The following is a 16390-nucleotide window of genomic DNA, read 5'->3' on the forward strand; positions in this document are numbered from 1 at the left end:
CTCCCTCCACCACCGATGCACAGTAGCAGCTGTGTGCACTATCTGCAAGATGCACTGCAGGAATTCACCAAGGCTCCTTCAACAGCACCTTCCAAACCCACGACCACTACTGTCGAGAAGGGCAATGGCAACAGATAGATGGGAACACCACCTCCTGGAAGTTCCCCTCCAAGTCACTCACCACCCTGACTTGGAAACGTATCGTCGTTCCTTCACTGTTGCTGGATCAAAATCTTGGAACTCCCTTCCTAACAGCTCTCTGGGTGTACCTACACCATGCAGCGATTCAAGAAGGCAGCTCACCACCACCACCTCAAGGGCAACTAGGGATGGGCAATAAATGCTGGCCCAGCCAGCGAAGCCTGCATCCCATGAATGAATTTTTTTTTTTAAAGTGTAGCAGAGATAGGGTCAATTGAGACTTTCAAGAGGGAATTGGATTATTAACTGAAAAGGAAATATTTGCAGGGCTATGGTGAAAAGGCAGTGAAGTGGCGAGTGTCTCCTTTTGAGAGCTTATTAGCCATGTCGGGCCAAATACCCATCTGTGCTATAACCATTCTATCATTCTATGTAGATACAAAGCAGAATGTTCAATCATAATCTAAAATGGATTGTGGTTACATTTTTAGATGTTTAATGGCTGGTACAAATTTTGAAATTTGAGCATAAGTAATAAATGTCTGCCAGGGAAGTGAAACTGTTAAAACTATATGATTGATTTTCTGATGGATGATACCATGTATCTCATGAGATTAAATCTAAATCTACCAGAGGATATGGGGATAAATTCTGGGATAAAGTTTATTTCCATACTACTTGACCAGTGAAGAGTGTAGAAGTACCAGCACAGAAACGATGGGCCAAAGGATTTCCTTCAATGTCATAAATTTCTATGCTCTATAAGTTAAAGATTCCTTCTAATTTTGTCTTGATTTGCTAACTTTATATTTGTCCACTAAGTCTGTGCACAACCCAAATTTAAATATCTGATTGCATCTACGTTATCAATTTCTCTCATGATTTAAAAAAAACTGGTATACGCCTTATCTTAATTTTTCACCAAGGAATGCAAAACATGGCAAAATAGTATTGGAAACTGTTTAATTTGCATTAATGTGGCTAAATTTTATATTTGTATGTAGACCTTAATTACAGGAACTATTAGGTTTTGAGAAAACATTGTTCCTTTCTGTTTGCAGTGTCGAAGACGAATCTCTCTGTCCATGAAGATAAAAATAGAGTTCCTTATGTTAAGGTGAGTGAAATGTACCAAAGATGCATTTAGCATCACACACTGTGATACCATTTTGTTTACAAGACTTGTCTTTTTTTTGTTCTCCTGGTATAGGGCTGCACCGAGCGTTTTGTTTGCAGTCCTGATGAGGTCATGGATACAATTGATGAAGGAAAGTCCAACAGACATGTAGCAGTTACAAGTAAGTGTAGCTACCATTGTGTTAAGCTGTGCACCAAACAGTTTTAAACTAAACACAATCACATGCAACATTGTAGTGTTGAAAGGATGTGATGTGATTGAATATGGTGTTTTTTTTTAAATTATTTAAATCTGCAATTTTATGGAACTAGTTTAGGCAAATTACACAATTTTAAACATGCTCTTGCAGAGCTCATGTGGTGTTCCGTATTCATTGTTTTGATCAAGACTTCTGTCAGTCGTGTAGGAATAATTTAGGTGAGGGGTCTCCTTGAGCCATTGCTTCTCATTTCTAGTAGTTGACTTAATTGGATAAAAAGTAATAGGAACCTTTCTCCCCTCCAGCCTCTGTCTTTCATTTATTGTGAAATACCAATTGTAAGAAGAGTTGATCTGTGGCTAGCATTGTTAAGGAGCAGTTGTGCTCCAAGGAGATTATCATGCTCTATATATCTTCGTCAGTCTTCAATAAAATTGAATAACTAATTCAACTGACAAGCCCTCTGAGCTTGAAGTGTAAATCAGGTTAATTTACCTTTAACTGTTTTCTTTTGAGGTGGAAGGATTATTACCTTGGTTGGTGAATTACAAAGGAGAGACATTAAATCACATTAGTGCTAGAAGTATAAGGAAGAGGTTAGACAATTTATTTTTCATGCAAAAGATTATTAGAATATGGAACATGAAACCGCATAGTTGAAAATATCAACTAAAATACTTAAGATGAATACTTAGACAAACAATACAAGGGATAGACAAATAGTACAAGGGACAGACAAAAGAGCTGGGAAATGGTGTTAGTGCATAGTTCCAACGTGAAGCTCATACCAGCACAGTTCAAATCAATCAAATGGCCTCCTCTGTTCTGTCATTCCTATGTTAATGCATACTTCTTAGTGACTTGTCGGATTGAAATGCAGTATCAATCTTTAGGTTTGTAATTTAAAATAATTATTTCGAACCAACTGCGCCACATTTTCTGTCTTGGATTATGTGTAGGTATCATTACAAATAGGTGTAGGAAGTAAGTATTAAAGTATGGAGGTGCGCACACACAGGGTAAATGGAACAGCTGGTAATGAATTAAGAAGGCCTGGCTCACTAAATGGGTTTGGTTTAACAAAACTTTCAGTGTAGATAATGGGAGCCAGTAGATGTAGCATATTTAGATTTTCAGAAGAAAGCGTTACACACGATTGGAGCTCATAAAGTTGGCAATGATGTGGACGGAATGCAGATTGGTTGGTTCAGGGGCAAAAAGCAGAGTAGGAATAAATGGGTCACATTTGGGTCAGCAAGATGTAACTAGTTGGGTTATGCAAGGATCAGTGTTTGGGCCTCCACTATTTACAGTCTATATCAGCGATTTAAATGAAGGGACTGAGCATGTTAATCCAATTTTGCTGACAATGCAAAGGTAGATGGACAAGTAAGCTGCAAGGATGCAAAGAGGCTGTAAAGGGATTTGGACAGATTAAATGGACAAAAAGGGGCAGATATTTTTATTATTTCGTGGGATATGGGCGTTGCTGGCTAGACCAGCATTTGTTGTCCATCCCTAATTGCCCTTGAGAAAGAGCTATTAAGCTACCTTCTTGAACTGCTGAAGTGCATGTGGTGTCGGCACACTTGCAGTGCTGTTAGGAAAGGGAGTACCAGGATTTTGACCCAGCAACAGTAAAAGAACGGTAATGTAGTTCCAAGTCAAGATGGTTTGTGACTTGGAGGGAAATTTGCACGTGGTCCTGTTCCAATGTGTCTGCTGCCCTTGTCCTTCTAGGTGGTATAAGTCCTAGGCTTGGAAGGTGCTGTCGAAGGAACCTTGTTGAGTTACTGCTGTGCATCTTGTAGATGGGGTACACAGCTGCCATTGTTTGGTGAAGGAGGGAGGGTGCATGCTAACCTTTTGTGATTCATGTACGAGGACACCCAGATCCTTCTGTACTACAGCATTCTGTCGTCTCTCTCCATTTAAATAATATTCTGCTTTTCTATTCTTCCCACCAAAGTGGACAACCTCACATTTCCCCACTTTATACTCCATTTGCCAAATTTTCTCCCACTCACTTAAATCACTATGCAAACCAATAGATAGATTGAGTGTCTTTGTACATGAATCACAAAGTTAACATACAGCAAGCAATTAGAACAGAAAATGGTATGTAAACCTTTATTGCAAGGGACTTGGAGTAGAACAGTAAGGAAGTTTTGCTGCAGTTACATCGGGATTTGGTGAGATCATACCTGAGTACTGTATATAGTTTTGACTTGCTCCCCTAAGGAAGGATATGCTTGCCTTAGAAGGAGTGCAACAAAGGTTCACTGGACTGATTCCTGAGATGAAAGTGTTGTCTTATAAGAAGAAATTGAGTAAAATGGATCTATATTATCTGGAGCTTAGAAGAATGAGGCAAACTGAAACATAATTCTTAAGAGGGTTTGGCAGGCTAGTTTGCTGAGAGGCTATTTTCCCTGATTGGAGAGCCTCAAACTAGGGGTCAGTCTCAGGGTAAGGGGCTGTCCATTTAGGACTGATGAGAAAGTTATTCACCTGACTGTGAATCTTTGGAATCCTCTACTTGGGGTATGTATACTCAGTCATTTGAGTATATGCAAGACTGAGATCAATAGGTATTTGGGCACTAAGGAAATAGAGGGATATTGGGATTGGACAGGAAAGTGATGTTGAGGTAGAAGATTCGATGTGATCTTACTGCCTGGTGGAGCAGGTTTGAGGCACTGTATGACCTACTGCTATTCCTAATTTTATGTTCTAATGAAATGGACAGTAATTTTCAGGTCTCTGCTTGTGCTATAACAAAATTCAAGCTTTGAGAAAGTTATAGGATGTGAATTTGAGCTCAGATCAATGCACCTAGAAACAATTTTTGTATTGTCATTTGACAACTAATGAAACATTTTATTAAATTTTCACTAAGCTTGATATTCTTCCCTTAACATAATTTGTGTATACTTTAGTTCTTCTAATTTCTCTATCTAGCAGATTGTTTAACCATTTTCTATTAAAGTTTGCAGGTAATTTACATCACCCCCTCTCTGATGTATCTGTGACTGTATGAAAATTTTGCAGATTTGTAAATAGAAGTTGCATATTTTACAAAATTACATCTGCAATGCCTGGAGAAGAATACCCTGTTCTCTCTCCCTCCCAATCCACTTTCTAATGATCTCTGTATCATGCATCATCTGAAGTCAATAAATTTAACTGATGACACTGTGCCAAAAGAAAATCAACCTTTGCTTGTACTTTAACTGTTCACTTACTGGGTTTGCAACAGCTCTGAAAAATAGGAGACCAAGGGAGGAAATGGGACTAGGCTACCCTGTAATTTTTGCATTAGAGGCTGGATGAAATACACATTTTTAATCAGTAGCCTCTGTCTGTTTCAGATATGAATGAACACAGCTCACGTAGCCACAGTATCTTCCTTATTAATGTCAAACAAGAAAACACTGCAACAGAGCAGAAGCTAAGTGGCAAACTTTATCTGGTTGACTTGGCAGGTAGCGAGAAGGTATGATTGTTTTTTTTATAATTCTATACCTTAAAAAGAAAAGTGTTTGTGAACCAACCACTTTGAGATTGTTGTGATTTCCAGATCAATTGAATGAGAAAAATGCTTGATCTAAGCTTAATTGTTTTCTTAAAAATCCTAGCTACGTCACGCTGATATTATCACCCAAGGTGTGGCAAGCCTTTTTGTTATGTAAATTAAAGGAGGGTTGCACAATACAGTTTTGGTCAAAAATTTAAACACATTTCTGCAATATTTTTCTAAATTTGCTAAATACTTCAGCTCTTATTTTGCATAATACCCCAGCCCTTCAAAACTCCATCAGATTGGAAAATAGCGAATGTGACTCCTCTATTCAAGAAAGAAGGGAGATAGAAAGTAGGAAACTACAAGCCAGTTAGGTTAACGTCCATCATAAGGAAGATGCTCAAATTTGGTCTTATGGAGGTTATAGTGCGGCGCTTAGAAAATCTCAGTACAATCTTGTAGAATGGTTTTGTGAAATAGAAATAATGTTTGACTAATTATTGGAATTCTTTAAGGAAGTAACAACCAACCTGTGGATGTGGTGTACTTAAGATTTCCAGAAGGCATTTGACAAGGTGCCACATCAAAGATTACTATGCAAAATAAAAGTTCATGGTGTAGGAGTAACATATTAGCATGGAAAGAAGATTGGTTAGTAACAGAAAACTGTAGGTATATATGGTCATTTTCAGGTAGGCAAAATGTGACGAGTGGAGTGCCACAGGGATCAGTGTTGGGGCCTCAGCAATTTACAATTTGTGTAAATAATTTGAATGAAGGGACCAAATGTATGGTTGCTGATGACACAAAGATAGATAGGAAAGTAAGTTGTGAAGAGAACATAAGGAGTCTGCAAAGGGACATAGGTGAAGTGAATGGACAAAAATTTGGCAGATTGCATATAATGTAGGAAAATGTGAACTTCTCGGCTTTGGCAGGAAGAACAGAAAAGCAGCTTATTATTTAAATGGAGAGAGATTGCAGAACTCTAAGGTATAAAGGGATTTGGGTGTCTTGGTAGATGAATCACAAAACGTTAATATGCAGGGACAGCAAGTGATTAGGAAGGCACATGCAATGTTGTCATTTATTGCAAGGTGAATGGAATATAAAAGGGATGTTTTTCTACGGTTGTGTAGGGCTTTGAGACCAAATTTTGAGTGCTGTAAACCGTTTTGGTCTCCTTTAAGAAAGGATATAAATGCATTAGAAGCAGTTCAGAGAAGGCTCACTCCACTGAATTGGGGGTGGGGTGGGTGGGGAGGTTATCTTATGAGGAAAGGATGGACAGGCTGGGCCTGTATCCATTGGAGTTCAGAAGAATGAGGGGTGATCTTGTTGAAACATACAAAATCCTGAGGGGACTTGATGGGTGGAGGCTGAGAGGATGTTTCCCCTTGTGGGAGAGACTAGGGCTCATCTAGGGGGGACAGTTTATCTTAAATGAGAGACATTTTTAGAGACGAGGACACATTTTTTTTCTTACGGGAGCTGTAAGCCTTTGGAACACTCTTCCCCAGAGAGCGGTAGAGACAGGACCAAAGAATATTTTTAAGGCAGAGGTAGACAGACTCTTGATTAACAAGGGAGTCGATGGTTACTGGGGGCTAGATGGGAATGTGGAGTTGGCGCTGCAATCAGATCAGCCATGATCTTATTGAATGGTGGAGCAGGCTCAAGGGGCCAAATGGCCTCCTACTCCTCATTCATATGTTGGTACGGTTTTAAAGAATATTTTAGCAGCAAAGCTAATTAGTGTTAAGTCATGTTCAATACCACATGGATGCTTGGGACTCTCAACACCAAAAGGTAATGAAGTAGTAGCAATCAAGTTAAAGATGTTTATATACCAAATAGAAAAGTAGACTTTGGCAACTTAATAAAAGCAAAATACTACAGATGCTGGAAATCTGAAATAAAAACAGAAAATGCTGGAAAAACTTAGCAGGTCTGGCAGCATCTGTGAAGAGAGAACTGAGTTAAAGTTTCAAGTCCATATGACTCTTCAGAGTCTGAAGAAGAGTCATGTGGACTCTAAACGTTGACTTTGTTTCTCTTTCCACAGATGCTGCTAGATCTGAGTTTTTACAGCATTTTCTTTATCTGTCAAATTGATGGATGATTTAGTTTTGAGAGGATATTGAGATGTAGGCAAGAGGTTTACAGTAGGTCTTAATGTAAACCTAGATTTGCACTTATTCACTAATGTCCTTTAGGGAAATAAATCTTTAGTCCTTTCCTGGTCGGGCCTATAAGTGACTCCAGACTGACCTGAAATGTGGTTGACTCTTAACTGCCCTTTGAAATGGCCTAGCTACCCACTCAGTTGTATATGAAAAAAGTGGCTCACCATCAACCCTTGAGGGCAGATAGGAATGAGCAATAAATGTTGGCCTGCCAGCGATGCCCACATCCCAAGAATAATTTCTTCTTAAAAAAGTTAGCATACATTTGAAAAAGAGAGAATTCAGTTTGGACCCCTAAAATCAGATTGGTAAGCACCATAAGAGAACTATCTAACACAAAGCTAGGACAAGACAGCAAGTTAGTTAATTCATTTATTGTTGTCCCTAAATAAAAATTGAACAAAATTAGTCAGCACAATGGCCTTTCCTGTCTCCCAAAGCTTGTAACTGAAGTAAGTTTCCATCATAAAACAGTTCCTGGCACTGTTCCACAAATGTATTAGAGTGCTGTTGTCCTTTTGGAAACTTGATTCATAAATGTATTGATTGCCATTCAGAAGGAAATGCTGGCATGATTAAAGCCACATTTCTTATAATAGATATGTGACTTTCACAATGTTCCTGTATTTCAATGGCCTGGACTGAATTCAGAGAATGAGAGTTTAAATCACCATGGCAGCTTGAGAGTTTGAATTCAGTTAAAATCTGGAAATTAAAAGCAGATAGCAGTAAAAACGACCACAAAGTCATCAGATTGGGGTTTTTAAAACAACAACCCTTTTCACTAAATGTCCTTTAGGGAAGAAACTTTGCTGTCCTTACTTGGCCAGGCCCATTTACGATTCCAATTCCACACTGTGATTGACCCTTTGCTGTCCTCTGAAGTGGCCTAACGAGCTATTTACTTATATCAAATAGCTACAGCAATATGGAAGCACCATTACTACATTGAACTGCAGGGTTCAAGAAGGTTCACTTTCAACTTCTCAGGCAGTTAGGGATGGGTAATAAAGGGTGGCCTGCCAGCAATGCTTAGATCCCAAAAATGGAAAAAAGTTGACCCCTGAGCATGAAGTCAAGTATTCAAATCCTCTCTCTTTCAAACACTTAAAGTAATTTGCCTGAGGAAGGGGGTGTGCATGTGATTTGCTCTACTTCAGATTTTGTGCTCCCTCGTTAGCATTATTTGTCAAATCATTTGGTCTGTAATGTGAAAGAAAGGGAAAACTATATTTTTTAAATCTGGAAATTATTGTAGTAACACTGCATTTGTTTCTTTTGTTGAAAATCCATTAAGGTCAGCAAAACTGGAGCAGAAGGTGCTGTGCTCGATGAGGCCAAGAATATCAACAAGTCTTTGTCAGCACTGGGGAATGTCATTGCTTCTCTAGCAGAGTCAAGCGTGAGTGTTCAACATGTACTATTTGTGTAAATCTTAACAGATCAAGGATTTTTCACTTACATGCCTTTGAAACTTAACCAAAGACAACATAGAATAAATTCACCAACCTGAGACTTGTCAGTTGTATTGCCATTTATTTTTATTAGGAGTAAATTTAAATGCAAAAGAATTCCATAGAGAACACAGCATATTCAGGAGAATTAAAAAAGCATATTAAACAATAACCTGTATCCTATAAAATGTCTTTTGTTGCATGTTTTTCATTTTTTTAAATCTCTCTGCCAATTGTCTTGTGTTATTAACAATTTGAAATCATTAAGCTAATAGATTGTTCATAATCTTTGTTCTGAAATTTACACTCCGTCCTATTGTGTGTATTATGACACAGCAGTTGATAAAGCTGAGTTATTTAGAAATCCCAGAGGGAAATTTTAAACAACTGTCATAACCTGTATTTTCATTTGGTATGTTTGGGATGCAACTCTGAATTCAGGCATAAAACCACCAGCTCTCAAGAGGTTTTTACATCAAAATACATGAGACATTTATTAATTAACAGTAAATTAATTTAAGTTAAACATATACACATGGCTACAAATTACGACTATCATAACTTTTAACAAATTCCCAGATTAATCTCCACTAAGGCAACAACAACTCATAGACTTTAAGCAGACACCAGGCAAAGCACTTTCACCTTACAAATTCAAAATAAGGTTCCTTTCACTTTGGTTCCTTTGCAGACAGTGCTAGGCTTACAGGCTTTGATGTTACATGCCTCTGCATTGCACACACAAAACTGCTGTCTGTTATACTCAGCACATCTTTTTGAATGTAAATTCTCATTGTATCACCAGCCCTTTTGAACTCCACCTCTTCTAACAAAATCCCTTTCATAGTACTAATTTTATTAGTAATGTAAACATTGCTTGGTCTCTGCTAGCTAGGCGCCAGATTTCACTCCCCTTCTTGATTGCTCTATTCAACAAAATACAAATGCACGCTACCTCTCTTACATCTCAAAGCTAGTATATATCAAAGCACCCAGACTAGCTGGCTTTAATCCACTTAAGACACACCGACAGATTAAACATTTTTTTAAAAAAATAATTTCCAACAATATTATATACATTAATAGCTTCATGACCATCTGTATGCCCTGAAATGCATTAAATTCCACTCTCCCATCACTCCTGTCTGTACCGGCCTGTGCTGGTTCCCAGCTACCACGTTTGCATCAAATTTCAGATCCTTATTTATAAATCCCTCCATAGCTTTCCCTGCCATGCCCATGCAACCTCCTGCAGCCTTGCATCCCTGCGCTGCCACCATCTCTTTCTACTGTTCCTTCCACTATAGGTGCTACTCCACCTCAACTCCCTCTGCCTTTCTACTTCCTTTCACATCCTTACAGGTGTCCAGAAAATCCATATCTTCAACTGAGTCACCTTGCTGACTGCCCCTCGGTGTATGTTAATTTTTTTGCTTCTCACCTGCAAAGTGCCATAGGATGTTTTCAATGTCAAGTGCTGTATGAATGCAAATTGCAGTTGCACAGTAGGCTGATAGGCATATAAAAGTTAAGGTAGATTTGTACATGTATGTCTTTAAAACCTTGGTTGTTCTTTTAGACATACGTACCATACCGTGACAGCAAAATGACCAGAATTTTACAGGATTCACTGGGTGGTAACTGCAGAACTACTATAGTTATTTGCTGCTCTCCATCATCCTACAATGAGACAGAGACTAAAACTACATTGATGTTTGGTCAGAGGTAAGTAAACTATTTTTAGGAACTATTACAAATGTTTTTTGTGCTGTGTAGACTCCGGGAGGAGTCCTATGCTACATACAAACATATGAACAAGGAGCAGGAGCAGGTCATTCGGCCCCTCGAGCCTGCTCCTCCATTTAATAAGATCTAACTCTCCCTTCAAAATATTCAAAGACTCTGCTTTCACCGCCTTTTCAGGAAAAGAGTTCCAAGGACTCTCAACCCTCGGAAAAAATTTCGCTTCATCTCTCTTTTAAATGGGCGAGCCCTTATTTTTAAACAGTGACCCCCTAGTTGTAGATTCTCCCACAAGAGGAAACATCCTCTCCACATCCACCCTGTCAAGACCCCTCAGGATCTTGTATGTTTCAATCATCTTACTCTTACTCTTCTAAATTCCAGCAGATAATGCCTAGCCTGTCCAACTTTTCCTCATAAGGGAACCTGCCCATTCCAGGTATCAGTCGAAAACCTTCTCTGAACTGCTTCCAATGCATTTACATTCTTCCTTAAATAAGGTGACCAATACTGCACAACTCCAGATGTAGTCTCACTCATGCTCTGTATAACTGAAGCATAACCTCCCTACTTAAGCATTCAATTCCCCTTGCAATAAATGATAACATTCTATTAGCTTTCCTAATTACTTGCTGTACCTGCATACTAACCTTTTGTGATTCATGCACTAAGACACCCAGAACCCTCTGCATCTAGAACTCTCTAATCTCTTGCCATTTAAATAATATACTTCTCTTCTATTCTTCCTGTCAAAATGGACAATTTCACATTTTACTGCATTATACTCCATTTGCCAGATCTTTGCCCACTCACTTAACCTGTCTATATCTTTTTGAACTTCCTTATGTCATCTTTACAACTTACTTTCCTACCTATCTTTGTGTCATCAGCAAATTTGGCAACTATCCCACCCATCGCTTCATAAGACCATAAGATGTAGGAGCAGAAGTAGGTCATTTGGCCCATCAAGTCTGCTCCACCATTCAATGAGATAATAGCTGATCTGATAATCCTCAACTTGACTTCCCTCCCTTTTCCCCATAACCCTTGATTCCCTTACTGATTTAAAATCTGTCTACCTCATCCTTGAATATACTTAACGGCCCAGCCCCTACAGCCCTCTGTGGTAAAGAATTCCACAGATTCACTAACCTCTGAGAGAAGAAATTCCTCCTCATCTCTGTTTTAAATGGGCGACCTCTTACTATGAGATTATGCCCCCTGGTACTTGATTCTCCCACAAGGGAAAACAACCTCTCAGCATCTACCCTGTCAAGCCTCCTAAGAATCTTAAGTTTCAGTAAGGTCGCCTCTCATTCTTGTAAACTCCAGCAAGTACAGGCCCAACCTACTCAACCTCTCCTCATAAGAAAATCCCTCCATACCAGGGATCAACCTCGTGAACCTTCTCTGGACTGCCTCCAATGCCAGTGTAGTTTTCCTTCGATAAAAGGCTGTTCACAGTAGTCTAGCTGTGGTATAACTAGTGCCTTGTATAATTTTAGCAAGACTTCCATATTTTTTATACTTAATTTCCTTTGAAATAAAGGGCAACATTCCATTTGCCTTCCCTATTGTATGCTAGCTTTTTGTGATTCATGCACGAGGACCCCCCAAATCCCCCTCTGCTGCACCTTCTGAAGTCTTTCTCCACTTAAATAATATTCAGCTCTTCTTTTCTTCCCGCCAAAGTGCATAACCTCACATTTTCCCACGTTATATTCCATCTGCCAAGCTTTTGCCCACTCACTTAGCCTGTCTATATCCCTCTGCAGACTTTGTGTCATCCTCGTCACTTGCCTTCCCACCTATTTTTGTATCATCTGCAAACTTGGCGATAATACATTCACTTCCTTCATCCAAGTCATTAATATCCAAGTCATTTATGTAAATTGTAAACAGTTGAGGTCCCAGAACTGATCCCTGTGGCACATCACACGTTACGTCTTGCCAACTTGAAAAAGACCCATTTATGCCTACTCTCTGCTTCTTGTTAGCCAGCCAATCTCCTATCCATGCCAACATGTTACTCCCATACCACGAGCTTTTATTTTACACAATAACCTTTGATGTGGCACTTTATCACATGCCTTCTGGAAGTCTAAGTACAGTCCATCCACGAGTTCCCTTTTATCCACGCCACATGATACTTCTTCCAAGAACTCTAATAAGTTGGTTAAACATGACTTCCCTTTCACAAAACCATGTGCTGGAGAGGGAGGTATCCTGTATTCATGCTAGATTATTTCCTTGTGACATTTACTTAATCCCTGTGGTTTTAAAAATCATATTAATGTTTGCATTACTAAACATATTCTACTACGTCGTTCATCTTTAACAATCCTACTTTTTAAAACAAATATAACAGGTTATGAAGAGCTTTCCTGAATTTTTTTGCAAAACTGGAAATAAACATGATTTATATATTAACTTGAATCGTAAAAGTAGGCACGCCAATTGCACTCAAAAGGGTTTTAATCTGAAACTCACTTTTTCTTGTTTTTCTATATTTCTATCTCATCCTTTTCTGAAAGTGGCTGATTGCTGGTTGTGTTTTCTGAGAATAACTGTCACCCTCTGTTACCTTCAGCACATATCAGTATTTTAAGTGCATGAGCCTTTCTAGCTAGTTGGTTGACTGTGGTAACCATCATTATAGCTGAGTCAAATCTTATACAATATCCAGGTGCTATACATGCACACTTCCACCAGGGATTGTAGGTAAATGTGAGGAATTGGAACCTTGACCAGCTCCATCATAACCTCCCTGCTCTTGTATTCAGTGCCTCGACTAATAAAGGCAAGTACCCCATATGCCTTCTTAACCACCTTATCTACCTGTTTTGCAGCCTTCAAGGATCAATGGACATGCACACCAAGGTGCCTCTGATCCTCTGTACTTCCTAGGGTCCTATCATTCATCACGTTCTCTCTTGTCTTATTCGTCCTCCCAAAATACATCACCTCACACTTTTCAGGATTAAATTCCATTTGCCACTGTTCTGCCCATCTGACCAGCCCTTCTATATTGTCCTGTAGCCTGAGGCTTACCTCCTTACTATTTACACCACCAATTTTCGTGTCATCTGCGAACTTGTTGACCATATGTCCTACATTCATATCTAGATCATTAATGTACACTATAAACAGCAAGGGACCCAGCAGTGAACCCGGCAATGTGCCACTAGACACAGGCTTCCTGTTCCAAAAACAACCTTCAACCATCATGAACTCTCTCCTCCATCCTCACCCCCTTTCCGATCCCCCTCCCCACCCCCTTTTTTTTTTCCTATAATTTATATAGATTTTTCTTTTCCCACCTATTTCCATTATTTTTAAATGTATTTCCATCTATTGTTTTATCTCTACCTTTTAGCCTTTTTCGATTCCTTCACCCCACCCCCACTAGGGCTATCTGTACCTTGCTTGTCCTGCTTTCTACCCTTAATTAGCACATTCCTTAGATAATATCACCACCTTCAACACCTCTTTGTCCTTTTGTCTGTGACATCTTTTGGTTATCTCCACCTATCACTGGCCCTCTATCCAGCTCTGCTTGTCCCACTACCACCCCCCCCAACCTTAAACCAGCTTATATTTCACCTCTCTTCTATTTTTACTTAGTTTTGTTGAAGGGTCATTCGGACTCGAAACGTTAACTGTGTTCCTCTCCGCAGATGCTGCCAGACCTGCTGAGTTTTTCCAGGTATTTTTTTTTTTGTCTTCGACCATCACCCTCTGCCTCCTGCCACTAAGCCAATTTTGGATCCAATTTGTCAAATTGCTCTGGATCCCATGGGCTTTTACCACCTTGATCAGTCTCCCATGCAAGACTTTGTCAAAAGCCTTGCTGAAGTCCATGTAGACTACATCAACTGCGCTACCCTCACCTACACACCTAGTTGTCACCTTGAAAAATTCAATCAAATTTGTTAGACATGACCTCCTCCTGACAAAGCTATGCTGACTATCCTTGATTAACCCTTGCCTCTCCCAAGTAGAGATCAATTCTGTGTCTCGGGTTTTTTTCCAAATGTTTCCCTACCACTGATGTTAGACTCACTGGCCTATAGTTCCCAGGTTTATCCCTATCGCCCTTCTTGAATAATGGTACCACATTAGCTGTCCTCCAGTCCTCTGGCACCTCTCTCATGGCCAGAGAGGATTTGAAAATTTATGTCAGGGTCCCTGCAATCTCCTCTCTTGCCTCCCACAGCAGCCTGGGATACATCTCATCTGGGTCTGGGGATTTATCCACTTTTAAGCCTGTTGATTTGTTCAAATATATCTCAATCCCCCTCCCTGATTTCTATACGTACATCATGCTTCTCTATAATGAATACAGATGCAAAGTATTCACTTAAAACCTCACCTACATCTTCTGGCTCCTCACACAGATTGCCACTTTGGTCCCTAATGGGCCCTACTCTTTCCCTGGTTATCCTCTTGCTCCTAATAATAACTCCTTATAAAACGCCTTTGGATTTTCCTTTATTTTACCTGCCAGTGTTTTTTCATACCCCCTCTTCGCTCTCCTAATTTTTTTTTAAGTACTTTCTCTACTCCTCTAGGGCTTCTGCTGTTTTGAGCGCTCAGTGTCTACTATAATGCATCCCTTATTTTTTCCTTATCCAACCCTGTACATTCCTCGACATCCAGGGTTCTCTGGACTTGTTAGTCCCACCCTTCACCTTTACGGGAACACGTTGGCCCTGCACTCTCACTATTTTCTTTTTCAATAACTCCCACTGCTCTGATGTTGATTTTCCTACAAGTAACTGCTCCCAGTCCACTTTGGCCAGATCCTGTCTTATCATATTAAAATTGGCCTTCCCCCTATTCAGAACCTTTATTTCCAGTCCATCTTTGTCCTTTTCCATAACTACCTTAAATCTTAAAGTTATGGACACTATCCCTGAAATGCTGCCCCACTGACACTTCTACCACTTGCCCGGCTTCAATCCCTAAGATTAGGTCCAGCACCATTCCCTCTCTTGTAGGACTTTCTACGTGCTTAAAAAGCTCTATTGGATACATTTTAAGAAATCTGCCCCTCTAAGCCTTTCACACTAAGATTATCCCAGTTAATGTTGGGGAAGTTGAAATCCCCTACTATTACTACCCTGTTATTTTTACACTTTTGAGATTTGCCTACATATCTGCATTTCTATCTCTCCCTGACTGTTTAGGGGTCTATAGTATACTCCCAGAAATGTGATTGCCCCCTTTTTTTGTTTTAAGTTCTATCCATATGGCCTCAGTTGAGGAGCCTTCTAAGATATCACCCCTCCTAATTGCAGTAATTGATTCCTCGATCAATATTGCTACACCTGTTTTACACACACACACACACACACACACACACACCCCCCCCCCCCCCCTCAATCTTGGTGTCTCCTGCAGATTCTATACCCTGGAATATCGAGCTGCTAGTCCTGTCTCTCCCTCAACCATGTCTCCATAATAGCAATGATATCATATCCCCATGTGTTAGTCAACACCCTCAACTCATCTGCCTTACTCGCAAGACTCCATGCATTAAAACAAATGCAATCCAGCCTTAATACTCCCTTGTATCTTAACTTGACTATATACAATATGTGGGCAGTTGTAGGTCCACAGTGTATCTAGGGGCTGCATATTTGCACGGTGTGGGGAAAATGTGACTCTGGAACAGAGGCTTTCTGCTCCAAGAACAGTTGGCCATGCAGCATCAGAAAGGGTGGAAAGTTTTATTGAACAGACTTTTCACAATGTGGCTACCAAAGGTGCAGTGCTAGACATTTCAGAACACAGGAATGGTATAGAAAGGAAGAATCATGTGAATATCCATAGGGACAGCAGAGGGAAATGATGCTCAAGTGTAAGGAGCTACTGAAACTCTTCAATTGATGCAGAGTTGAACAAGTATGAAGTTGACAGTGATTCTGGATAATGGTGGCCTTGGAACAACACTGCCTCTATGAAGCAGGGCACCATTCAGCAGAGTGATTAAACAGGTAGATT

The 16390-nt window shown here is 39.7% G+C and overlaps 1 protein-coding gene across 1 annotated transcript in view; it reads left to right on the forward strand.

Annotated features, from left to right (window-relative positions):
• The window catches only part of LOC144677608 (kinesin-1 heavy chain), a 125099-nt gene that overhangs the window by 66052 nt on the left and 42657 nt on the right, over nt 1-16390 (forward strand). Inside the window, exons 6-10 of the mRNA XM_078537649.1 lie at nt 1203-1258; nt 1352-1439; nt 4850-4974; nt 8485-8589; nt 10221-10366. Coding sequence (XP_078393775.1) covers nt 1203-1258; nt 1352-1439; nt 4850-4974; nt 8485-8589; nt 10221-10366 — 520 coding nt within the window. The remainder of the gene's footprint in view (nt 1-1202; nt 1259-1351; nt 1440-4849; nt 4975-8484; nt 8590-10220; nt 10367-16390) is intronic.

Source organism: Cetorhinus maximus, chromosome 3 (genome assembly GCF_964194155.1).
Source record: "Cetorhinus maximus chromosome 3, sCetMax3.hap1.1, whole genome shotgun sequence".
Classification (NCBI taxonomy): domain Eukaryota; kingdom Metazoa; phylum Chordata; class Chondrichthyes; order Lamniformes; family Cetorhinidae; genus Cetorhinus; species Cetorhinus maximus.